This window comes from Suricata suricatta, chromosome 12, assembly GCF_006229205.1.
Source record: "Suricata suricatta isolate VVHF042 chromosome 12, meerkat_22Aug2017_6uvM2_HiC, whole genome shotgun sequence".
Classification (NCBI taxonomy): domain Eukaryota; kingdom Metazoa; phylum Chordata; class Mammalia; order Carnivora; family Herpestidae; genus Suricata; species Suricata suricatta.
Window position 1 is genome coordinate 51068799 of NC_043711.1, and position 26262 is coordinate 51095060.

The following is a 26262-nucleotide window of genomic DNA, read 5'->3' on the forward strand; positions in this document are numbered from 1 at the left end:
TCCTTTTAGTGGAGAAAAGGATATGGAAGCCACAGTCTGGGTGCTAGGTATTAGTATAGTGTCATTGCCTTTAGATTTGAGTTGTCTCATGTTATAGACACTAGCTACTTATGGCAATTCAAATTTAAAATAAAATTAAAAACTCAGTTTTTCTGTTAAGCTGGCCTTATTTCAAACTTAGCAACCACATGTGGTCAGTTCCTGCCATATTGGACAGCACAGATAGAGAATATTTTTCCTATCACAGAAAGTTCCTAATGAACAGCACTCTTTCTGGACCCTTTCAGGAGAAAGAGCTAGAAAATCATGAGTTATTACTAATACTCCCAGTTCTAATCCAATTCCACAGAGTTCTTCCTTGCCCTCCCCCAGTCCATGTTTGCATGTCCCTGCTTCCCAACAACACATTGACTTATTGTTCATTCCTATAATTCACATAGAATAGTTTCAGAATTGCTGTGCCCATACCACTTGGACAAACAAACCTACTAAAAATAGAGTTCAAGTTTCGGTGGTAGTTCTTTATTTGTTCTGTGCTGAGGGTATAACAAAATACTTACAACTTCGTAGTCCGTTACACCCCCTGCCGTCAGCGTTGTGTTAACTGAAATATATAGTTGGATTCATTCGTTTCTGTTTGCATTAAGCTCTAGAGTTTTTCCACCCTTGTTGATTTTATTTTGATTTTTCAATATATAGACCATTAACACACTTCTGTGAGTCAAAGCTGTATTAAAAAGTATTTGGAAGTATGAGGAGTGTCACTTTCTCCCCTGTCTCCTTTCCTTTTGCTCCTTCTGTAGGGTATTAATCTTTTTGTGTTTCTTTTGTTAAAGTAAGCAAATAGGTGAATGGTTTCTCAATTTCCCTTCCTTCTTTTACATATAAAGGAGCACTTTATGCTCATTTGAGCTCTGGTGCTTTTCATTCAACCATATACCAGGGAGACGTTTTCTTGTTGCTTCAGCTTCCTTGTTTCCAGCCACATAGTGTTCCACTGCCTGCGTGTGCCAGAATTCATATCATCAGTCCCCTCTGTTTTCGATATTTACATAATTTCCAGCATTTTACAATACTGATAATGCTGCAGTAGATAATCTCGTGCATTTCTTTTTAAAAAATATTTTTAATGTTTGTTTATTTTTGAGAAAGAGAGAGCTAGAGCATGAGCAGGGGAGGGGCAGAGAGAGAGGGAGACACAGAATCCTAAGTAGGCTCAGGCTCTGAGCTGTCAGCACAGAGCTGGATGTTGGGCTTGAACTCATGAGCCTTGAGATCATGACCTGAGCTGAAGTGGGATGCTTAACCAACTGAGCCACCCAGGTGCCCTATAATAATCTTGTGCATTTCTAATATCTTGTGTATCAGTACAGTAAAAATTCTTGAAGATACACAATCGATGCAGTATGGTAGCAGGCTAAATTCATACTGGTTTTGAGACTTGTTTTGGACTGCTGAGCTATGCTTCTGTGCTGACGAGTACAGTCTAAGATGCTTTTTGCAAATGAAGCAGTTTTCAGCTCCATGTGTATGTGAAAGGATGTGGTAGGGTTTGTGTGTGTTGAAGGTTTGCCATTGAAATGTTCAGTCTGTCACCTATGGGAGGAAGGGAACATTTATTGAGTGCTTACTATATACTTGTCTTATGCTAAGACACTTTAAATATATTCTTACTTAACCCTCATAATAAGTGACTCTTTAAGATGTTGTATGTGTATAAGAGCTGTGTTAGTTCAGAAGCAGAAATTGAGGCTCTGAGAAGATCATGTGACCAAAGTAGTGGAGCTGGGATTAACCCTTTGTGTGTGACACAAAACCAAAGATCATTCGACTATGCCAGAGCTGTATCTTACCTGAGACAGGATTACATGTATCTTGAAGATGGACATCAAAATGTATGACACTTCACCAGTCCAGCGTCTGGTACATGGTAAGTACTATGTAAGTACATGGTACATGTAAGTACTATGTTGAATTGAATTAGACCCACTCTCAAGAGCCTGCTCTTTGAGTTCATGTTCTAGCGCAGGGGTGGGGTGGGAGGCATCCTCTTGCCATCAATGCTAAGTTGCAAAGCAGTTGTCCCGGGCCTCAGATGGGCCAAAGCCTATAAGCTCATGCTGGGATCAAAGCCATGGTCACTGGCCTTGTGCTCTAACCAGCTGAGTTTGCCACAGACCAAGTTACCAGTCCACATTGAAGGAGGAAGGGCTAGTGAAAGAAAACAGGGCCTCTCCTCCCGGGTGGCACTCCTTTGAAAAACTGTCCTGGTGTGAAATGTGTCTATTGTTGTCTTTGCTTCTGTGGCCACTCTTTTAAAGTCTTTTCCTAAGCCTAATGTAGCCAGTTCTGCTTTATCCTTGAGTGCATATCCAGCCTCTGGGCCCCTCTGTCTCCTCTGCTCCTCTTTTTTCTCTTTCTCCTCCTGCGGCTTTGCTTTCTCTTCCCTCCACGCCATATTCTTACTCCCTTTCCCCTGCTTGGCCCTAGTTCACTCTTCGTCCAGAAGCATGAACAGAAAAGAGGGAAAAACAGACTCAAAACCCGTAATTCTTTCAGCTTGACGAAAGGTGGGAGGCAGTGTTTGAAATCAAGTCCTGGTTGTAGAATAGAAACTCAGTAAAAAACAAAATAAAACAAAACACCTTCCTGACTACTAGCTGAGGTGGTTTTTGGGGTTTTCCTCTTGATTTTTTTGCGATGGAGTTGATTGTATAAATGGTACTTGACATGTTCTGGAGTATCCGTAGTCGTGATGTCTGTGCGTAACCTGCTTGGCAACAGGATCACACTCTGTTCCTGTGTTTCCTGAGTGTGTTGAGTGCCTTCCATTCCTGTTGGTCCTTTAGGACACATAAGGACATGCTTTACCCAGAGACTATTCCCCGAACTCCATGAGAGTGAAGGAAGCAGTTCCTCATTTCACATTAACTCTAGACCCAGAGGAAATGGAAAAGTTGGGGTTATCTTAGTACCTTGACCCTATGGACACCTGGGACTTTGTAAGGTAAACAGTAATACATATTTATAGACAGAACATGGCGCAGATGTGTGCGAGCCCACCTCAGCCTTCTAGGGAGGCAGACCTCAGCACTGAGCATGGGGTAGGTCAGCCTCTCCGGCATCCGGAGAGTCAGGAGAGCCTTCACACCAGGGCTGGTTACTAACAGTGACTGTTGACTCTCTACTGCGTACTGAGCACTGTGCTGAGAGCTTCATGGGCATAATCTCATTCCATCCTCCCAGCCCTGCATACGATGATTATCATTCACTCACAGCTGGTAAAACTGAGGCCCAGAGAGGTTCTGGAACTTGGTCAAGGTCGCACGGCTAGCTAGTAGATCACAGGGCTGGGAATCAAAGCCCAGGCTGTCTGATCGTTGGGCCAGTGCTCTGAGCGAGCACGTTACATTTATATTAATAGTGTAGGTATCCAGCCTCTATGAGTCATCTGTTAAAGGCCCTGAACGCCTTACAGTTTTGGATGATCTCCTATTTAAGCGCTCAGAACACAACTGATAATGCTTTGGAGATGAGAGATGGAGACATCGCTTGAGCAGGAATCAGGGACGTAGGTGATGAGGGGCCGTCAGTCCTAGAATGTTCTCACAATTGCTTGCACCTTCAGAGATGCTGAGCGGTCACTTAGCCTCCCTGGAAGAGGCTGGAAATGGGGTGTCTGTGCAGGTGAGAACCCTGCAAGAACAAGTGGGTTGGTTTGTTCATGCCCAGGAAAGTGTTTCAGTTGTTAAGATTCTTAAAATTTCTAACTCAATTTTAAGTTAGTGGTACATAGGTCAGTAGTAACCTTAGTCTAACAGATTCACACGGAGAGGTGCCTGGTGGCTCAGTCAGTTGAGCATCCAACTTTGGCTCAGGTCATGATCTCACAGTTCGTGACTTCAAGCTCTGTGTCAGGTTCTGTGCTGACCACTCAGAGCCTGGAGTCTGCTTCAGATTATGTGTCTCCCGCCCTCCCTGCCCCTCCCCTGCTCATGCTCTCTTTCAAGAATAAATAAACATTAAAAATTTAAAAATTCACACTGGAGCAGTTTAAAATTGGTTTTAAGTATTATAGAGACACATTTCCCCCCCTCCCAAGTTTATAAATGAAAGGTTCTGGAAATAGAATCCCTCAAACTATGTGCCCTCTTCTTTCTCCCACATTCTTCTTGGCATCATCCAAACTTGGGACATTTTAGCCTTGAAATTCTGTATTTTTCTGTACTTCTACACATAGTCTTAGAGGTACTCCCCAGAGTGTTCTGAGGGACTCGGGAGGATATTTCATAGCCTTAAGTTTAGTTATCCTAAATAACCAACCTAGAAACTGAGATAATGTTAAACTAGGATTTTAAAAAATCTTTCCTCTCAGTGCAGCAAATATGTGTATCTACTTTCATAAACATAAATGAGAAGAGTAGATGTTTCACGTTAGGGACATGTAATCTGGGAACTGTGTTGTATGAGATCGTGCCCCTAACACCATAGCTGCACTGTGGGCCAGTCTTGGGGGGCTGGGGGGGACGGAAGCTGGGTTTTTTATGGCCGGTCCTGCTCCTGTGTGATGTTAAAGGCGCATCTGTGAGTTCTGCAAGTGTTTTCCTACTGAAGTGTGGTACCTTTAAATAAAGGTCAGCGGCCTGACCTGTGTTGTGTGGGTTGCTTGTTTGTCAGGCTAGAGGCATTTTCTCATTTTCACAGTTCAGCTGAAAACAAAGACCTCCTTATCCTAGCAGGGAGCTGTGCTCTTAAGAGCTGACATCAGCCTTTTCCCAGCAGGCATCACTTCTGCCTTAAGAGTCTTTGCCGAGAGCTGGAAAGGGAGATACCCGTCCTGCTCCTGGTGTTCTTCTGGCAAATAACATACACAGTAAAGAAATGCCAGGAGTGCCCAGAACCAAAGAAGTTGAGAAAACAGGACTGTTATCGTTTGCCTCCTGGTCTGCTCTGGGGACCTCTGTGGGGATTATCTGTGTCACAAAGATGTAAAAGCAGGAAGAGAACTTTGAAAAAGAAGGACCTTTTTCCTAGGGAGGAATTCAAGAACATTAGGGATATATCAGAAAACTTCCATTAGCGTGAATAAGTTAAAATGGTGCATTAAAACAGAAAAAAAAGAACTGTTTTTATTGACGGAGGAAGTCAGAGGCGTTTGTTCAGAAGTTGAGGAAACGAAAACAACACGGGTTTTGGCCGTCGGTCCCTCCCGCCCTGATTCTCTGAGCTCCAAGCTCTTCTTGGAGCGCTGTGGTCTTGAAGACGCTTCTGCCCGGGAACACAGTGGCAGCTATTTTTATACACAGTCAGAGGGTTAATCTTGATATGGCTTTATGACCACACATACCTCTTGTTGCGACACAAAGCCAGTCTGTCCTACAAGTGTATGAAGTGCTGTCACTTGAGTAGATTTGACCCCGGACCAGAAAGAAGAGGGCTGAGAACCGTGGTCTGTGTTTGAGTGCTGGGGGTCTTTAACTTTCCTCTAGGATCTTGCTTATAACCCCACCATGTGCCCGTGCCCCATGCTGCGCACACATAGGTCATTTACAAACCCGGTGTTCTGTGTCTGGCGTCGTTTTTATTTGATGAGTGCCAGTGCTTGGTCTCTTGTTCTTTGCTGAATCTCTGGGTAAACCACCCCTGCCCTCCTTACCTCTCCATTTTGAAAGTTCTCCACAGATCGTCTCCAGAGCAGAATTAGAGAACTTAATGTTGCAGTAGCGTTCTGAATCTGGCAGTAGCCAGAAACCTGGCCAAACAAACGATCTGAATTCTGGATCTAAGCCCTCCTGGCCCCAGCAGAGCAAGATGCACTGCAGAAAAGAGGGAAACCAGTCTCACTAGCATACTCTACTCAGAACTGTCCTACCTCTTGCCTTCCCTTCCTTGGAGAGATATAAGAAATGCAACTAAAGATCCTCTGAGAAGCCAGCTCCAGGAACTGGGGGACGGTCAACTGGAAGAAACAAACCAACGCTTACTAGGTCGGGTCACTTGAGAAGCAAGTCTGAGAACTGAAACCTCTTTGCCTCCCTAAACTTGTCTCTGTTGTTGAGCCTGTCAAGGGAGGGTTGTGGCGTTTTCTAACACACCAGGAGTGATCTCCTCAGCTGCACGGGACCGCTGAAGGGATACTCCTTAGGGAATCAAGGCATCATTGCCCATAGATTGTCTCAGAATGCGCTTGCCTCCAGATGCTCTAAGAAAAAGGTGTTCCCTGGCCTAAGTTTGGGAAGTATTTAAACTGGTCCTCTGGGTCTGCTTGTGCATGGTAGCACATTTCAGGCTTTGAGAAGTCTGATGTGCAGAACCATTGTTTAGCCTGGGGTTAACCATGGATTCTTTATCCCTTTTTCATGAGACCTTTTAGGAATGTTCCAGGGAACACACTTGCCCAACAAAATGAGCATTTTATTTGGTTTCCAAATTCCATTTGGAACTTTCAGACTCACAAAGGTGTGATGCTATACTGTTGTACCAATCGTTGCAATGAAATGCCTGTGTAATTCGTGGATTTGGGACTATTGGGCGCCCTCTTTCCTGCGTGGGGCTCTCGAGAGAGTTCAGTGAGTCCAGAGAAGTTGAGGAGCCCTGAGGTCCTGCCTCCCTTGAACTTATGTCCCTCATCTTCCATCCCTAGCTCTCTCTTCCCCTCTGAGCTGTTTCTAGGAAGCAAATTATCTCTACTTCAATATCCGCTTCCCAGTCCGGTGCTGTGATCTCTCCCTCATTCACTGGGGGGAGAACCTACCTACTCATGGCCAGATCTAGAAGGAAACCTGGAATTCCTTATCTTACTGGACTTACTCTTCCTTGTTCAGTCTCTTTCTTCTCCCTTGGTTCCCATGGCCTCTTTCTTGTTTCTTTGCTTCCCCTCCTACTTCTGTGCACATGGCACTTAGGATCTTTCAAAGATTAGGCATTATTGCCTTTCAGCTGGGCTGCAGCCTTTTCACTGTGCAGATGCTTACGAAGAAGTCACATGCCAACAGCTCAGGACTTGAATTACTTACCTCTCCAGGTGGAGGCTTTCCAAATCTTGATGTCTAGCTGAGTCCTGCCCTTCATCCTCACCCCCTCCAGCCGCCGGCCTTCCGGATGCTGTGTGTGTTCCTCAGGTCAGCAGTGCGTTGCTGGAATTGATTTTAGTAGCTCCTTTGTTCTTCACGATGGAACCACTGTCTTTCCACTTGCTCTGGAAGTCACCTCCTCTCTGATGTCGAACTCATCGGCACAGCCCGCTGCCTCCATCTCTTAATAGCTGTCTGTGTCAGCACTGGCCTGGACCATAGTTTAGAGCCCCATTTCCATGGCCGTGCTCTCTTAACTGGTCTTGCTGCTTCGGAAGGTTTCTGAAATCTTAACTCTCTTCTTGGAATCTTCCATGACTCCCAGTCAGCTCAGGAAACACTGAACAGACCTCGGGGGAGGGGGGCTTCTGCCTGTGCACTCCTGCCTTGCTGAGGCGAGTCCATGTGCCTTCACTCCTTGCTGGTACACTTTTCTTGCCTCCCTCTCTCGGCAAGGGACAGTTCATTCTCCTTTGCGATGAACATCTTTTGGTATAAAATGATAGCATTTTGCTGTAATGGTGTGTCCACCTGCCTGCCTCACTTCCCAGATTGCAGGGCCCTTCAGGGCAGGAGCCGAGTCTCAACTCCTGTCTGTCCCACTAACACCCAGCACAGTGTCCAACACCGGCCAGGTGCTAGATAAGTGTTTGAGTGAAAAACAAGTCACTATGAGAGCACTGTCAAAACTTCCCTTTGGGAAAGATTTTAAGAATTGCTTTCAAATATGTAATAAACCCTGAGTGGTGCCACCTTCTGTGCTTCTGTGTTTTCCTTGTAGCCTCGATGTTTAGTTCAGGGAACATGCTGGAACAGAGAGAACTCCACGGTCACTACCACCACAGCCTTCCTTCCCCCAGCACAGGAAAATGCAAATCCCGAGGACCTGGGCAATTGCACAGTTTACGGTCTGAATCACTAGCCCTGTTTGTGATGCTTGTTTTGGATCAAATGATCTTTTCCTGATGTTGACTCTGAGTGAATAAGCCTTCAGAGTTTATTGTATGAAAGGAATGTGGTTTTCTTCCCACTCCTCTGTTTATATTTCTTCTTCTGCATCATGCTCTGACTCCAGTGTGCACATAAGGTGAGGTCTGCGGGAATGAGAAGCTCACTTCAGCTGGGTGCATCTCACAGGTCAGAGGGATGGTCGGACATTTCTTCTGTGTGGAAATCAACCCAGAGAGTAGATCTGTTCTTACTAGAATTGCAAACAGATCTCTGCATAAGTGTTTACTGCTTTGGTGTTATTTCCACTCTACCTAAAAAGTTCTCAAAACTGAAGTGTTTATTGGCTATTCTAAAAGATTCCTTGTGTTTATTTTATTTGTGTGTGATAGCTCCAGGCTCACGTCACTAACAGCCCTAGATCCCTGCATGTTGGTTTTGATTGATCCTACATCATTTTGTGTTAGGCCTTTAGAGTTAGAGCAAGTTACATCAACCAATGGAAACCGTGTTCTCTAGGAGCTAACTGTGAATTGTAGATACAGCTTGGGAATGGAGATCTTGTTGAAAGGGGCTCATGGCTGCACAGCGCCCTAGTCACACATACTCCTGAGAGTCTATCGAAGGACTTGGCAAAGTTTATTTGTGGGCAGTAGCACTGACTCCTTTCTGACTGCAAGATAAAATCCAAGTTCTTCAGGGTGACTTTCTTTTTATTTTTTTATTTTTTTATAATAGTTTATTGTCAAATTAGTTTCCATATAACACCCAGTGCTTCTCCCCACAAGTGCCCCCCCACCATGACCATTACTCCCTCCCCCCTCCCCTTTCAGTCCATGGATGTCTCCAGTATTCAGTAGTCTCCCTTGATCTGTGTCCCTCGCTCTTCCCCACTCTCTTTCCCCCTTCCTCTCCCCATGGTCCCCTGCCAGGTCTCTCCTGTTAGACCTATGAATGCAAACATATGGTATCTATCCTTCTCTGCCTGACTTATTTCGCTTAGCATGACACAGGGTGACTTTTAAGAATTATGGTGACCTGTCCCAAACTGCCTTTTCCCACTTCTCAGTAGAGGGCCTTCTTGGACTATTGATCATTGACATACTCCTTAACCATGGTTAAATTTTAAAAGAATTTTTTAAATTCCCGCTAATACATGCTTTTAGGCAGGCTCACAGAAGGCAGGGGCGGCTCTCTGACAGTTCAGGGCCGTTTGGATTGTCCCACCTGCCTCATGACTTTGATTTTGAGGCTGACATTTTAGTTGCCCATGGCGTCTTAATCTCCTTTCCGTCACACGGCTTCCTCCCCGTATCCCTGTGTCGGCTCTTCTGTAAGACATTCAAGGGCCCCCAACATCCCACGTCGCCTATACTTGGTTAGATCATTCGAGACATGCCATCCAAAGTTGGCGATCGTCTGACCTGGCAATCTTCTTTCCCTCCACTGTCTCCCACCCCAATTTTTTATTTTGGAGAAAGTTCAGATCTACAGAAACATGGAACAACTAGTTCAGTGAGCACCCTTCACTAGATTCACCAGTTAATATTTTGCCCAGTTTGTTTTCTCTTTTATATGTGTTTTAACAATGATGTGATATGATTTACTAATCTATTCACGTTCAGTAATGTCCTTTATAGTCGTGTTCTCTTTGATTCGGTATTTGATTACAAATCACACTTTGCATTTAATCTAGAATGGATTTCTCCATTTTTGCAGGGGAGGCTGATGATTGGTGGTGTGGTGGCTAAGGGAAAGGGGGACCTGGACTGGGACAAGTGTCAGTGCATTATGAGGGCTCCCTCGGGACACCAGAGGGACCCCTGGCAGGGAGACGGTTGGTCTTTGAGCCCTGGGAGGGGTGCCATTGTACATGATAGAGCAAGGCAGTATTCAGGAGGAGGGAAAGGGAGAGGAGTCACGGTGAAGGAGGCAGCAAGGGGTCTGGGACACAAGGTGGCTGAGACACATGGGACAAATTAAAATTTTCATGCCTGGGGGCACCTGAGCGGCTCAGTTGGTTAAGCGTCTGACTCTTGATCTTGGCTCAGGTCTTGATCTCAGGTCATGAGTTTGGGCCCTGCACTGGGTGTGAAGCATACTTAAAGAAATTTCATGCCTGCTCTAAGATAGCTTAAATCACCTTTTTCATAGATTTTATTACTGCCCGAAAGGCTCATTTCAATTTCTAGCCCATAATTCCAACAGTTTTACTTAAAAGAAAAAAGAAAAACTAGTACCTTCACGGATTCATGGCAAAGATGAAGCATTCTCTTTTATTTCCCCCCAAACCTACAAAACTTCAACAGAACCACATAGATGGCTTCCGAGGTGATCCCAGTTTCTGACTGAGAAATATTGATTTGAAGCTCAGGTGAAATCTCTTGACTGAGAACCGGTGCTGTGTGTGTGTGTGTGTGTGTGTGTGTGTGTGTGTAGGTGTGTGTGTAGGTGTGTGTGTGTAGGTGTGTGTAGGTGTCTTCTAATTTTCAGCAGCATGTACGGTATCTAATAAAAACAGTCCCAGAGCTCTTACGACTTGATGGCAGGGGTTCCTCAGGGGTGCTGTGACTGGATTTGGGCATCTGTGAAGGACCTGGAGAGGTGACTGTGGCACTGTGGCGTTACCCTGGTGACTGAGGGGGGACGCCTGAGCTGGTGGAGGTACTGCCTCCCAGCAACTGGAGTGCTGCCCTCTGGGCTGCAGCGTGGTGGGCGTGGCCCCCAGGAGCTCCTCCTCCTCCTCCTCCCTCCAGTTGCCAAGGTCCTGGGGCTGCGTCTTTTTTTTTTTTTTTTCTTTTCCTTTTCCAGGGTTGGTTGTTTAACTCCTCTTTCATTTCCAAGAAATGTAGCACAGTACCCTTCCAGTAAATTCCCCTTTTTTCTTCAACTAGCTAGCCTTGTTTTAGGTTGCTTATAACCAAAAGAACTTGTGAGCAAATGCAGATATTTGGGTTGTTTACAGTGCTTCAGTGTTGCTTGTGAAACGTTGGGGATGATGTGTATACACATCCTTGTTCATATGTCCTATTTCCCATTTTTCTAGAAGTGGAATTTCAGGGTCAGAGGGCACCCATTTCTACTTTGATTTTTTTCTCCCAACTCGGTCTCTCTTTTGTCCACTGGCTTACATTCCCACTAGTCACTGCCCACATGCCTGTCACCCTGCATCATCACACAGGTGATAGTTACCATGTATTTAATCTTTGCAAGGTTCATAGGGGAATCATTGTGGTAATTTGCTCTTTCCCCCCTCCCCCCTCTCTACTACTAGGAGACTTGAATGATCTTTTCATATGCTTATTGGCCAGTTGGATTTCTTTTGTGACTTTTTATCTTTGTCTTTTTTTTTTTTTAAATTAGGGCATTCATCTTTCTCTTCATGTGTTAGGACTTTTCATATAAAGGATCCTTCATCAGATGTGTTAGGAAAATAAACATTTTCCTAATTTGTCATTTGCTTTTCAACATTACTGAGGTTTTGAACTAGAGATGTTTAAAATTTGGAAGTGGTTGAATTGTTCAGTTTTTTCCTTAATGGAAAAGGCTTCTAGAGTGTTCTGGAAGGGACTGCGATGTGTTGGTTAGTACCTTGTAACACATATGTGTACTGTTTTGATGGTAGGATAATTGTATCTGCTAAATGCATGTTAGCTGTGACGTGGAGAGAAGCATGTCGTTTGTGTTATTTCATTAGTTCATTTTATCCAGCATTTCCCAAACGCCTACTGTGTTAGTGGCCTGGGGGATGTTGGTGGGGTGGAGGGTAAGGAGGGAAGGAGTCAGTCCTGGTTAGGGGAGGGGACCTAGCTGGGCCTGAGGAAGTGCGGGGGTGGGGGGGGATGGGGGGGGTGAGGGGCAGGGGCACCGCCTGCCCTTTCCTGGCTGGTCCTTTCTCCCTCCCTCCCTTCTCCCTCAAGGACATTTTTCACCATCACTGAGCCCTGTGAGTGGCCAGAGCGCTTTTGGTATTTGTTTTAATAGCCTCTTGTTGGGCACCATGAAGCTCTGAAATCAGAAGTTTAAATTCTGTTTTTATTTAACCATTTTACCAGATGTTTCCTGTGGTTTGACAGATGTACCATTTACTCGAAAGTTACACTCCTGAGATTTCGAATGTTATGGACACGGTTGCTATAGACAATGATTCTGTGAGGGCAGGATTTGGAAGACAACTTTCGAATCATTTTTGGGTAAAAGATGGGTGTTTCAACCAGAACAGAAATGCTTGTCTTCATAATCCACTTTTCCTTTCTCTGTTGGCATTCTGATCTCTGGTTTATGAAAGACTGGAACCTATTGATTAGACTTTGTTCCAGTAAACACCGTTGTGCCTCAATGGAGATTCTGTTCTGAAGGCAGCTGGACTCTGGTACCTCCAGGCTTTGTTTGCAAAACTCACCTGGATAGGAAAGAACTCAGGTGGTGGGCAGGAGAAGATTTAAAGTGGGTTGAAACCCGCTGGTGGGCCCCTCGATGCTGGGGTCCCATTGATGGAGACAGCTGTGGCCTTGGCACTGTTGTGCACATACTGAACGCCTGTGAGGACAAAAGCAAGTACTGGGGTGCCTCAGCCTTCCCACTGCCCACAGGCATTGTTTCTCTGCAGCCTGCTTCCTAAGAGAAAAGAGCCTCTGATCCAGGATTCTGCTGGTGGGAAGGAAGCAGAAGGGAGTTGCTTCCTACAAAACACAAGTGAGACTGAGCTGTGGCTGCAGCGGAGGAAAAATGAGGATTTCTGACATGCCTTCGGTGAGGGCCCAGATGCAAGGGTGCCGTGGAGCTGCACGTGTGGTTGTGGTTCCGCCAGGGCTGGCTCCCTTCTCCAGCAGCCTTCCTCTCCTATGTTTTGTTTAGCCTTATTTAGAGTTTTATAAAAGCCTTATGCTATGGAAGATGGAGAAACAAAGAAAGAGGAAGTGGCATGCTATAATTCTGACAGCAGATCTATTTGCGCACGAAATGGAACTGTAATGATGCATGTAACGTTTTGGCAAGACATCCTCTGTAAATAAAGCCTCCCAGGAGTTACTAACCTCTCCCAGGACCTGCAGGAAACTTTTCCCTGCAGTGAGGGGGCAGGCAGGCCCCTTACCTTGCAACTCTCCTCCCAGACAGGGGACTCTTATTCTGACAGGCGATCTGCCTACCCACTTTTGTGCCGGGGCCTGCTTGCCAAGTTTGTGAGGCCCAGGGCTTTCTTGTGGGAGGACGCTGGGCTGTCTTCATGCTCTTTGGGAATGATTAAAGTGAGGTTAGTACCAAAAACCCTTTCATTTTATTCCCTTATCCTTGCTTTTTCAAACCAGATGGCAACCCTGTATTTTCAGCTGTAATTAATTTAAATGATGAGGCAGCAGAGTCCTGGGAGAGGTAGAGTTGACTGTGCTCAGAAGCGACAGCGGTGATGGTCCTGCTCAGCCCTCTCTCCTCACCAGATGGCACCTTTTCCCAATCAGAGCCGTGTCCCCTGGGGCTGCTTCTGAGGGGACCTGGCCTGAGAGAGAGGGCTGTTGATGGGGCCGCCAGTGACACGTGTGAGCTCTAAGGGTTAATGCACACGAGTAATTGTTGCCTTAATGGTTTGGCAGCAGCCAGGTTTCAGGTGGCGGCTGACACGTTGTTGCCAGGCCCGGCTGTCATGTGACCGCGTCCAGACAATGGGGCATAGTGTGAGTGGCCTGCTGATTCAGGGAGTGCACAGTGCTTTCTCTTCCCACTCCCTTCGGCTGCCAGGATGGCCTCCAGAAGGGGGTATGTTTTAGTTTTAACATTTATTCTTAAAGAAAATTACAAGGGAAATAAAAGCCCTTGGCCACAATTGCAGTCTGGAGGTTTTGACCTCAACTATTTGACCACTTCCCTCCGTGGAAATTCTCCTGGGGTCCTCTCTCTGTAAGTTGTTTGAGATGCAGGATCAGTTAGCGATGGAGAGGTCCTTCACATTTAACAGAAAGTGAGCACTTTTGTTGCATCTCTCAGTAACTCCTCGAATCCACAGAGCGGCCTCCCACCCCCTGCCCTCTTCTCCCCTCCTTGCTCTGAACTGACCCCCAGGAGCTGGGCGTCTCGGTGCCCTCACCTGCCCACACAGGTGGGCACAGCAGGGGTTCAGCTCCATAGTTTGAGAAACACATTTTCAGGGCAGCCGTTGAGGGGTTGTGGACTGAAGAAGGTCTGTTAATGATATATGTGCAAAACGCTGTGTAAAACTGTGCGCTCCTGTTACACAAGTGGTGGTTATTACTCTTATTAACATTAGCCATCCGTGGATGACTTGAAGCGATTTTAAAGGCCCACAGTGAGAAATGAGAGCCACAAGTATGTAGCTTGTGAGCCTCCGGAATGCTCACTGGTGATTACAACCTCATCGGCTGTAGTCCGCGCGCGCCGGAGTTTGCTGACTTTGGTGAGCTGGGTGATGGTTGTTCTTTGTTTATTTAATTTTAATGTCAAATATTTACAGTATTTCTCTCATGGGCCACTTGGGCTGTGTTTCCCAAGACTTGAATTTTTCTTGTTGGCGTCGGCCAAGACCCATCCTTTTGGAAACCTTTTATTTTTCTCTAGTAGAGAAGGACAAACATGTAGATGATTTGTCAAGACTTGTAGGACTAACAGTTTCACAGAGAATTACCATATGATCCGGCAAGTCCACTTTCTGACATGTGTCCCAAACACGTGAAAGCAGGGACTCAAACCCATTTTTGCACAACCGTGTTCATAGCATTGTTCACAACAGCCAAGGGGGTGCGGGAACAACCCAAATGTCCATCACTAGATCAGCAGGTGAACAACATGTGTGCACAGAATAGAATGTTTATTTGGCTTTAAAAAGGGACCACAACTCTGACACACACTGTAACATGAATGAACCTTGAAGACTTTCTGCCAAGTGAAATGTCCCAGTTACAAAAGATGAAATAGTATGTGATTTATGCAGGAGGGTGGCCATCAGGTGAAGGTGGAGGAGAGAAGGGGGAGTTTGTGTTTAATGGGGACAGAGTCTCATTTTGAGAAGATGAAAACATTCTGGAGCTGGATGGTGGTGACGGCTGCACAGCAGTGTGACTAATGCCACTCAGTGGTGTCCTTAAAAATGACTAACATGGTGAATTTTTTGTGTATTTTACCACAGTAAAAAAAAATCTTCAGTTTACTTGAGCTTAACTTCAGTTCACTTGAATAGACAATAATGTATCTATTATGTGTTCTACATGCAGTTAGGGTGAGTGGTGTGTGAGGAGGAGGTGAGTGGTTTGGAAGACCGCAGGAATCCAGCCCCTTGAGGAGGAGATGGTATTTGGTGCCTAATAATAGAGAATCACAGTGTGATCCTGGGCACGGTGGTTTTAATTTAAAGGTTAGGTAAGATTAACCATTACCACATGATTTTCAACTCCTCAAGAAAAGGAGAGGGGTGTGTCACTGGTGTATTGCGGGATGGTGGTCCTCTGGATTCTCCAAAGGTATTCTAGAATTATCAACTGAAGAGTTTGGGGGAAAGGCCATCTCAGTGTTGAACAGAATCACCAAGTTCCCCGGGGTTCCTTTCCCCACTTCTTTTCTGGGTTTCAGGTTTAGGATATGGTCATGATTTTAACAGCCCAGGGGATGGCTCTTAGATGTCAGTGATGTAAAATAAAGGTAAGCAGACAGCTTAGAGATAGTTCTGAATTTTATGAAGCTTGCAAATGAGAATATTTGGAAAGCAATGCAACTTTAGGGATGCCTTGTGGCTCAGTCGGTTAAGCATCTGATTCTTGATATGGGCTCAGATCATGATCTCATGGCTAGTGAATTTGAGCCCCACATCTGGCTCTGTACTGACAGGTTGGAGCCTGCTTGGGGGTCTCTCTCCCCCTCTCCCCTTCTCTGCCCCACCCACTCATTCTCTCTCCCAAAATAAATAGATAAAAACTTTTTTAAAAATGCAGCTATATAACTCCTGCAAAAATGCAGTAGACCATCTGTGTTGGGTTTTTTTTTCCCCAGATCCCTTGGGAACTTTGCTTTAAGAATAGAGCTTGATGAGTGATTTCCCTATCAATTGTCAGTATATAATAGTCTTTCCAAGCATGTGAGGGTCCTCAAAACAATCTTTAATTCACATCTTGTTCCTATTTTGTAATCTGTTATAAAAAAAAAAAAAAAAGGCAACTTTTCTCTAGTCTTTGGAGGATGGGCTCTGACCAGACTGCCTGGAGGCTGAGAGGGGACGAGTGCACTCCATGCGCAGCATCAGTGCACTCCGTAATTTGCTCTCAGAAGATCTTTAGGTTCTTTATTACTATTTTAAAGAATACTGGGGAGAGCCCTCATTATATTTTACTAGATGAATATTTAATCAGTTGATAAATACAGTACTTAAGATTTTAAGCTTTTTAGTACAGTTACATACAGTAATTTAACTGCATAATTTTGCCCACAAACTTTCTGATGTCAGTCAAGGTAGGTGGGTGGTTTTGAGAGAAAACTGGCTTTCTAATTCTTGTTTAGTGTTGAATAAATGCACTGACTTAGAGGTTATCCTCTGATATCAACAAGTCACGAGATCGCTTGGAACTGGTGGCCACCAGCATTGAGTGCGGGATGGTGGCCCATGGGTGCATGTAGGGAAGAGGGAGTAGAAACAAGCATAGGGCATACGAGGGCGTTGGCCAGTTTGTGTCCGACGCGCAGCATGTATAATGTGAACATGGAGTAACTCATTTGTAATTCTTGCCAAGGTGGGGTCACAAATTAGCTGTATTTAAAAGGAAAAAGAGAGTTGGAGGCATTTAGAGGACCACACACCTGCTCTATGACCCAGGTCCTGCAGTGATTGCTGGCATTCTGGGTAATGCCGATAAAAGTGTAGTTCCAGGTGACTGAGGCTTTTGAAATAATCCTGATTTCGAGCGTTCTATTCTGTTGAGCTTAGTTTTTATTAGACCTCATGTCCTGATGTTTGGTTCAGAAATACGCTGCCATACATTGAAGGGGATGTTCTTTTCCTGCGTGCTCTGTGTTAGAGCACATCTGGAGTATGAGGCTTAGTTCTGGGCACCACACTCAGAGACGAATGTTAATTTGTAAGGCACGTGGAGGTGGGTGTCAGGATGGTAAAGGGTCCAGTACTATTTGGAGCAGTTCTTTGCTGGAGAGAAATCCGGGCATGGCAGGGCTGACACAGCAGTTTCCAGGGACTTAAAGAGGAAAGAGACTTCACTGAGTTTTTCCAAAAATTTTCCAAAGGTTCAAACCTTTGACCAAAGAATTGAACTGGAAAGCAAATTTCCTTCATTAGGATGAAGAATCTTTCAGGGCGCCTGGGTGGCTCAGTCGGTTAAGCGTCGGACTTCGGTTCAGGTCATGATCTCACAGTCTGTGGGTTTGAGCCCTGCATCGGGCTCTGTGCTGACAGCTCAGAGCGTGGAGCCTGCTTCAGATCCTGTGTCTCCCTTTCTCTCTGTCCCTCCCCTGCTCACTCTCTGTCTCCATCTCTCAAAATAAAATAAAAGACATTAAAAAAAAAAAAAAGGAAAAAGCATCTTTCATTGAAGCTCTTTAGTCATTGAGTGAATTGCCTGAAGAGAAAGTAGGTGCCCGTCCCAGGAAGTGTTCAAGTGTTTAAGAAGTAGCCACCCTCCAGTTACGGAATGAATGAGTCACTGGGGGGAAGGTGGGAATAGGGAATACAGTCAGTGGTACTGTCACAGGGTTATGGGAGTGTCCTCACACTCGTGGTGAGGACAGCATAACGTATAGAAGTATTGGACCACAGTGTTGTGCACCTGAAACGAATGTAACATTGTGCGTCGACTGTGACAGCTAGGAAAGGGGGTGCTTCCGTCCTCTGCCTCCCTGAGGAGGCCGTGCAGAGCAGTGGGGCCCACACTCTTTAACGCGTTTCTAGCGTGAGTAAGGTGTTGCCTGTGGATTTTAGAATCAGACGGGTGCGGTGCAGCAGGAGAGCTGAGCATCTGGGTTCACCCCCGGCAAAGCTGGTGCTGGTACCGGACAGTCTTGATGGGCAGACCCCTTTGCACCCCCGCTTTCTCCTGTCCCTGTCCCAGCTGTCCCAAGCATTCCCTAACTTAGGACGGCAGAGCAAAATGTCACCAAATCGATGTCTCTCTTGTTGTGAAGGGAGGCTGATGGTCCTTTCTAGGCTTTTGTCCGCCCCAGACATTGCAGTTTTGTTACAGAAGGGAAGATGCAATGTTTTCCATCTTATCTCTGGTACGAGGACTCCCATTTATGCCAAAAATAGGATAGTGGTTGTATTTTTTAAAAATAGCATCAGTTGAGAGAATACACAATGACAAAGCTACTACCAATTTAGTACCAGTAGGAATTTTAAGTTAATTTTATTCATCTCAGTGACATCTCCATCCCCTTGAAAACTCTTGAACGTACACGTGTGGGACACGAGTCCGTTCCGGGGTAGGCGGCGCCAAGTTCCCGGGGTCCCAGCTTGCAAGTGGGGGCCTGCTGTCTTGGTGGTGGTTGTGGCCAGTGTGGCGGGATGGAGGAGATTTTTAAAGTCCTGTTCTCAGGGTTGACCTCTTTTTTCAAACTTTAGTTTTTCCTCTGGTCTCCACTAATGATGGAAAACATGTGTAGACAGTTCCGGTCAAAGAAAACCAATACCTTATTTACATAGGGTTGAGCTATTCGGAAACGTGGCTGGAGTCCCCGGCTATCTGTGCGGGCTCCGACCTGCCCTCTGACATCTCTGGGAGTCTGGCCTTCTGTGGGTGACGGGTCTGGAAAGCTCTTCCTTTGCGCAGCAGGTTGGCGCGGGGGGCGGGGTGGGAGGGTGCCTGGTGCGTCCCGCATGCACTCGGGGCCTGTGTGCTCTTACTTTACACATTGTTCTAGTGAACCCACTTATTGGCTTTATGGTCCAGCATGAGGATAAGGGAGAGAGAAGGGCTCCTGGCAGTGGCAGGCACACTTCTCCAGGAGGAAACGGCCACACAGCTTCCAGGAAAGGAAAGAAGTGAGTTGTAGGAAGGTTCAACAGGTTTCTAACTAAAATAGTTGAAAAATGTTTTATTGCTTACAGCTTACATGATGCTTTTATCTAGAAGCTTTACCTAAGTGGCTGTGATGGGTAAGTGCCAGCCCATGGCTCCAGGGGATGCCAGTCGGGGTTCCTGGGTGCCCCAGGGCCCCTCATGCAGATCTGCAAGGTCCCTGTGCTCCAGGAAAAGAGAGACCCCCTGCCCCTGGAGTTCCTTCCCGTGTCCTGCAGAGAGAAGGGCAGGGGTTCAAAAAACGCTCACTAGGGCTGACCCGCTGGAGGAACGGAGGGAAGTCTGAGGAATCTGGAAGGCTTGAGAATATTTGGAGATGTTGTTACGCTGATTTAGTGCCTCCCCTTCTTGAGCTTTGATTGCAAACCCTTGACTCATTTATACAGAGGGAGTCCAGGTCCATAATGGCAGAAACTTAGATACATAGTTCCTTTTACGCCGTCCACTGTTTGCGACTCCCCTCGGCCCCAGCACTAGAGAAATGTGCTATTTCTGAAACCCTTCCAGGTAGTTTCCGCAGAAGATGAAAGGTTGGCCTCATTCGAGTCCCTGCCTCACCACCTACCAGCTGCTCCCCCTCTGAGTTCCGGGCCCCCTCACATTCCAAGGGAACAGTGGCAGATGCCCCAGAGGGCGGGCACAAGCAGTGAACGCGAGGAGCAGATGGGGCTCACAGCTGGCCCGTGGGCTCGATGGCTTGGTTATCGATGGGCCCCTTGGTGTAGGAAAAATGGAAAGATCTGGTCGGTCATTGGTGCCTTCATCTGTCTAAAACGCTACTGAGCCAGGAGATTTTGGATTATAACTCAACCAACAAGCTATTTCCCTCTTGTTTGTGCGGGCAGATGGGGATGCCTTTTCCTGGCTTCCTGAGTCCCTCTTGGAGGTGAAGTCAGGGGACAGCTTCTTACTGGCTGGCCTGGCCTCACACACTGTCTCGACTTGTGTTGTCATTTCTCGGAGCTCATTAAATATGCCTCATAATGACAGGCTTGCCTGACAAGGTCCAGTGGATCTTAACCTCTTGAAAACAAAGCTTTAAAACATTTGTGGTGTGTGTGTCCGTACTAGATAAGCCAGAAACAACCGTGACTGGAGAATATCTAAAGTCAAAAGCCATGGCAGGGAGATGCTGTGGAAGTATATTGGTTTCCCAGGACCGTCCTGGCAAAGCACCACAAAGTAGGGGCTTAAACAGCAGGATTGTGTTGTCTCTTGGTTCTGGATGGAGGCTGGGAAGTCCAAGGTCAAGGTGTCAGCAAGATGGGTTCCTTTTTGAGAACTGTGACTACGAATCTGTCCTTGCCCCTCTCCTCACTTCTGGTGGCCTCCGGTGATCCTTGGCTTGTAGGTGGCATTCTCTGCCTGTCTTTACGTTGTTTTCCTGCTCTGTGTGTTTGTCACTTTGTTCAAATTCCCCCCAGTTTATAAGGACTCCAATCATACTGGATTAGGGCCCACTCTCGTGACCTCATCTTAACTACATTATCTGCAAAGACTCTTTCCAAGTGAGATCAGTTACCGGTCCTGGGAGTGAGGACTCCAACATCTTTTGGGGGAAGCACGATTCAACCTGTAGCAAATGAAAAGCAAAGGAAGTAGAATGACCCGTACGTGTGGGAAGACATGCTCTCCTGCGCTGGCAGCTGGAGAAGAGCGAGGGAACACAGCCATGAGGACTGACTCTGCCCCCCCCCCCCCCCCCCCCCGAGAACGGCGGGGACGCCTGGGCTGCCAAAGCCAGGGGCACAGAGGACGGAAGTTGGTGGGGGCGGTGATGCCCGGCTGGCAGAGGCGGGGACAGGGCGGAGGGCCACATCTCTTGAAGTCAGGAGGTGGTGAGCTCTGCAGCCCAGCAGCATACCTCTAGATCTCCACCTCAGAGATCCCGAGAGATCCTCGAACCCAGGCGCCCAGAGATGTGCAGAGTGGAAACACCATGGGGTTGTCTACAATGAGGAAAACCAGGGATGGTGCAGATGCCTGTCCGTAGAGGAGTGGACACACTCCCGAGGTAATTACTGGGTCTCTAGGTCAGAGCGTGGGGAGAGCCCCAAGCCACGTGAGGGAGGAAAGCGTGACTGCAGCGCAGTATGTAGTGCGATACCATGGTGTAAATTTAAACGTGCTGCAGGGGCGCCCGGGTGGCTCAGTCGGTGGAGCATCCGAATCTAGATTTGAGCTCAGGTCATGACCTTATTGTTTGTGAGTTCGAGCCCTGCACTGGGCACAGACCCTGCTTGGGATTCTCTCCACCTCTGTCTTTCTCCCTCACTCTCTAAATAAATAAATAGATAAATTAAATAAATAAATTTTTAAAAAGCATACTACATACTGTTTACAGATGTATTCCTGTGTGGTAAGAGCTCATAAGCACAAAGATGCCCCAGATACAGGGCAGCGGTGCCTGTAGAGATGAGGGGGGCCGGGCCCTGGGGGGTCACAGAGGAAGGGCTTCCTCTGCGTCTGCCTGATCTGTACTGACAGCCACCAGTGTTTCCTGTAAGAGGAAAGAAAAGGTCTGAAGCGAACACAATATGTAATTTCGTTTGTTAGTCCTGGGCGGTGGGTTCATAGGTCATGGTAGTTTTTCTGCCACTCCTCTCTTGAGAGAGAAAGATAAAAAGGAAATGCTTTGGAGCCAAATGGAAGTTAGAATCCTGGACTGTTCTGGTTTTGCAGCTTAGGATGAGCTACTTAACCTCTTTGAACCTGTTTGCCCCTCTGTAAAATGGGAACAGTGGTACTTATTTTGCAACCTAGTGAGGGATTTAATAACACATTAAGGTCTAGAATAGAATCTGGGATGTAGCATTCAATAAATGATCGTTTACAGTCATAAAGATAATCAAAGTAAATATAGGGGTTCCCTAACTTTTTAATCATTGTATTTTGGGGCACTACTTCTTAAGGGCATAAGAACAGCATTGCAGTGGAATATGCTTCCCATAGGGACTGCAGGTCACAAATGTCATGCGATGGAGCAAACGAGTGTGTGGCTTGGTTCCGTGTCCCTGTTCTCTGAAGACTGAGCTATCAGAGGGGAAGCTACCTTGGTGGGGGAGCCCTGGGGCGGGGGTGGGGGAGTGACGTGTGGGGAGAGTCGTGGCAACAGTGCAATTCACAATTCACCCGTTGTAGTGCCCTTCAGGCACAGGTTGGATTCTCTTGAACCTTTGAGTGGCAGGGCTCTGGCTTTTGTCTTGATTGTTAAGTGATGATAGTTATCATATGCAACACAGTCTCTCCTTGCAGTTAGAGTCAAAGGCAGTCTCCATCTGCTTTCCCCTGCTGTCCGGGACATGCTTGTGACTAAGGCAGAGGTCCCAGACTGTTCTCTGTCTTTGGGACATTATGAATGGCAGGATTTCCCAAGTTTTCTTGCCTGTGACACGGAGCTCATCATTTTGTACCCAGGAGGGTGTCTCTGCCTTCCCTCTGTACCGCTGTGCCCTGGTGATGTCACCAGCCCCTCTACTTCCTGTCTAGTTGGTACTAAGGAGTGACAGGCTTGACCAGGATGCTTGGGGACACATCCAGGTGCTGTCTTGCGTGTCTGGAAGCTGTGAATTAGCTTGCTCACAAGGAGAAAGCAAGAGGTGGTGTGTGTGAGGTTTGGATGGCCTAGGGACAGTTGGGGGAGGCAGAAAATGGGGAAGGTAGTTATGCAGAGAAGGCATTTCACTACTGCGTATTCTCCATATTTAAATGCTCCCTGAATTCTGCTTCTTCAGAAAGTCTCTCCTGCTAGGAATTGCCTCTGAAATGTCCTGAATTCCCTTTTCATTCACCACTGATGCTGTTCACTGGACACGCACGGAATGTAGGCACTAAAATAATTCACTTGTTTGCCGTGTGCTCAGCCCTGTGCAGGGGCCTGGAGAGATGGCAGAGCATGGTGGGCAGGGCCCTCTGGCGCGCCCCGTGGTGCTGGCAGACTGGAGAACAAGGCCTGCGGGACAAGCCCGGGGCTGTTCCCTCCAGCCTTGCAGTCAGGGAGGGCTCCCGGGCAGCGCGGGGCAAGCAGGAGGTGGTGCAGCGCCTTCGTGGGGACCCCGGGCAGGATGGCTGATGGCTTGCCCTGACCTCTGTCCTTGGTTGTGTGCTCCTCTCTGCCATCCTGCTCCTTCCTGCAGACCTGAGATAGCACCACCTACACCGTCGTAAACCCCAGGGGAACCCAGTAAGTGATGACTGTGGGATGCTTTTCGTTTTTAATTTTTAAAAAAATCATTATTTTCAATTCTGGTAAAAGCATATATAGTGTACCATTCTAGTCATTTTTAAAAAGTGTATTGTTCTTTTTTTAAATAATCCCTATACCCAATGTGGGGCCGGAAATCATGACCTAGAGATCAAGAGTCACATGCTCTGGGCACCTGGGTGGCTCGGTTGAGTGTCTGACTCTTGATTTTGGCTCAGGTCCTGATCCCAGGGTTGTGGGATTGAGCCCCATGGCAGGCTCTGTGCTGAACTTGGAGCCTGCTTGAGGTTCTCTCTCTCTCTTTCTCTGGCTTTCTGTCTCTGCCCCGCCGTCATCCGTGCTCGCTTTCTCACTTGAGCTTTCTTTAAAAAAAAAAAAAAAAAAAAAGTCTCATACTCTTCTGACTGAGCCAGGCAGGCACCCCTTTAGCCATTTTTATTTAAAAAATTTTAAAAATATTTGTTTATTTTTGGGATTGAGAGAGAGAGAGGGGTTCACAGAATCTAAATCAGGCTCCAGGCTCTAAGCTGTCAGCACAGAGCCTGACAAGGGGCTTGAACTCATGAACCACAAGATCATGACCTGAAGTCTCACGGGGAACTGACTGAGCCACCCAGGCCCCTGCCCCCCAGCCATTTTTAGCCTTCTGTTCAGTGGCATGAAGAAGCTTTTTTAATGTCAGAGATGCTTTATTGACTTGATTGTTCGTGCTAGAATGTGAAGGTTTGTTACTGTCCTGTTGGTTCCCAGAGGGTGACTACTCCTGTAAGGAGGGAAATGGGAGCAGAAGGAGGACTGTGTGGGTGAACGGACTGTGTCTTGCCTGCGACCCTTACCTCCTGGGCCGCTGCTCCCCCCACCTCACCTCTGCTCCTGGCTCCTTCCTGCTTTGAATCTCCATCTGCGCTAAGCGCTCCTGCACCAGTGGGGCTGCCACAGACCCTCAGTTCACCCCTGCCAGGACTGGTCTGGCACCCCACAGAGCCCTCTGTCCCTTCAGGGATTTCTGTGTGTCACCGGGACCTGGCGCTGTGGTTGAGTAGGCTCCGCCCCACTCACCTGGGCGGAGAGACCTGCAGTAGGGCCACCCCGCCCCGCCCCCCCCACCATGGCCCAGAATATTTCCTTGAAAGCACCACCTAAAATGTTTTACACCCGATCCCTCCTTCTGCTGGAAGAATCCACATTCACATTGGATTATTTAATGGCCGTCAGTAGTTAATGGAATTCCATGAAGGCCCAAGAATATCAAGTAGTATCTTCCCCAGGGTCTGGTTTCATCTCTGAGCTCCTTTTTGTCAAAGGGCGGGAAAACCTCATTTTCATGACAGTTCAAATGGAAACTTTTTCACGTGGTGGATTCTTCCACGGCCTCACTGCTCCGACTCCTGCTACTTCCCCAGGCACAGTAGGCACTTCCGGGTTCTCAGCCCCAAGAGTGGGGAGTAGCTGTGGTCTCGGTCCCTGGAACTCTCTGTCCTGGAGCAAAGTGTAATGGGCATCTTTGTTTTCACCACCTCTTTATACTTGTGTCCCCCGTTCTATTTTCTCCCCTGAAACACTGCCAGTCCTGCCCAGGACAAGTGTGGCTTCTCGGGGAGGGGCCGCGGAGGCAGCCGCCTGGCTGCAGCATCCAGGCTCTGATGGGGCTGCAGTCGGTTTTTCAGGAGCTGAGGCGGCGCCCTGGCCCTCACAGGCAGGAAGCGTGCGGTTTGTGTGCTGTCCGGGAGCACATGATGCTCTGGGAGGCGGCGGCGGCGGCGGCGGCGGCGGCGGCGGGGCCTGGGGCATGATTCACCGGGGGAGGGGGAAACATGGGAGAAACAGTGTCTGTCTTTAAGCTCCGGGAACCAGGAAAGTGAGCTGGAAATGTGAGTAATGCACCATTTTACTATAAAATTAAACACCAGGTTCTTCGGACATTTTCTGTGTTTTTCCGTGTCTTGTCTGGTCCATGGTGTCCTACTGTCTCATGTTTGCAGCTGATCATTTTTCTGGTTAGCTTCCCCACAGCTCTCTCCTGCTTGGTGGGGCGGTGTGGGTGCAGAGCTGGTCTTTGGGGAATGCTTTGTGGGTATAGTACTGCCCCGTCTCCACCTCTGCCCTGTTAGCTGGGTGCCTTTAGACCATTCACTATTGCCTTTGGGCATTCCTTTCCCCTGTAATGTGGTTTACTAATCTCTGTGCCTCTGTTGCCTATTAGCTTAGTTGGGTTAATACACATCCCTGTGCTTTGTCCATATTGAGGTGCCACTTGGGCATAAGATTCGGGCAATCAGTGGTGCTGTAGGTCTCTGCTGGTGACTCTGACATCGGATGGGGACAGGTGCCTCTTCATCCTTAGACTCTCGCCAGCATTCTCCCTGGGGCTGTGGTGTGGTGTGGCACCTGCTGGCTCTCCCGTTCAAGCCTGGCCCCGCCCCAGGTCTCTCTCTCTCTTGAGAAGGCAGGGCTGTGTCTTACTTCCTGTAGCCTTAACAGGAGAGAGGCCCAGTTAACACTGCTTGATAAACTGGAGTCTGAATCGGACAGAGGCAGATTCGGACTGGGAAGTTCTGTGGACGTCGTGCAGTGGCCTCCAGGAGCCCCATTTTGGTGGGCAGGGAGAAGAGCGTCTCAGGAAAGCAGTGTATGCAGCTTGTCAAGCATCACATTTTATTCAAATGGAGAAGCAAACCTGATCCTGAAGATGAGTATTGCCACAATGTTGTTTTTTCCTTCGTCTGATAAATTGTATGTTTAGCGATAAATTTCCATTTAGGTCAAGTCCGGTTTATCTCGGGTTCAACTGGCTGGAAATCTGTCCTACAGAACATCCTCCTCTACGTTGTGATTATGGCTTCTTGCTCTCATAGCCCTGGGGGCTCTCATTGGAAAGCCTTTCGACGTCTTCTGAATCATCACAGGAAGACAGAATTGTGGACAGGCTAGTTTCAAAATTAAGGATTTTTGTTTTTTGGTTTGTAATTCTTTGAAAGTTGTTGGGGTATATGTGGCATCTCTGGAACTATTT

General features: G+C 47.3%; 1 protein-coding gene across 5 annotated transcripts in view; it reads left to right on the forward strand.

Moving 5' to 3' along the window:
- The window catches only part of VGLL4 (vestigial like family member 4), a 154355-nt gene that overhangs the window by 117271 nt on the left and 10822 nt on the right, over positions 1–26262 (forward strand). The window contains exon 1 of one of the 5 annotated variants that reach the window (XM_029917422.1): positions 13221–13275. The exons of the other annotated variants lie outside the window; for them this stretch is intronic. Coding sequence (XP_029773282.1) covers positions 13262–13275 — 14 coding nt within the window. The 5' untranslated portion in view covers positions 13221–13261. Of the gene's footprint in view, positions 1–13220; positions 13276–26262 lie in introns of those variants that run through there. 5 annotated transcript variants of the gene reach the window in all.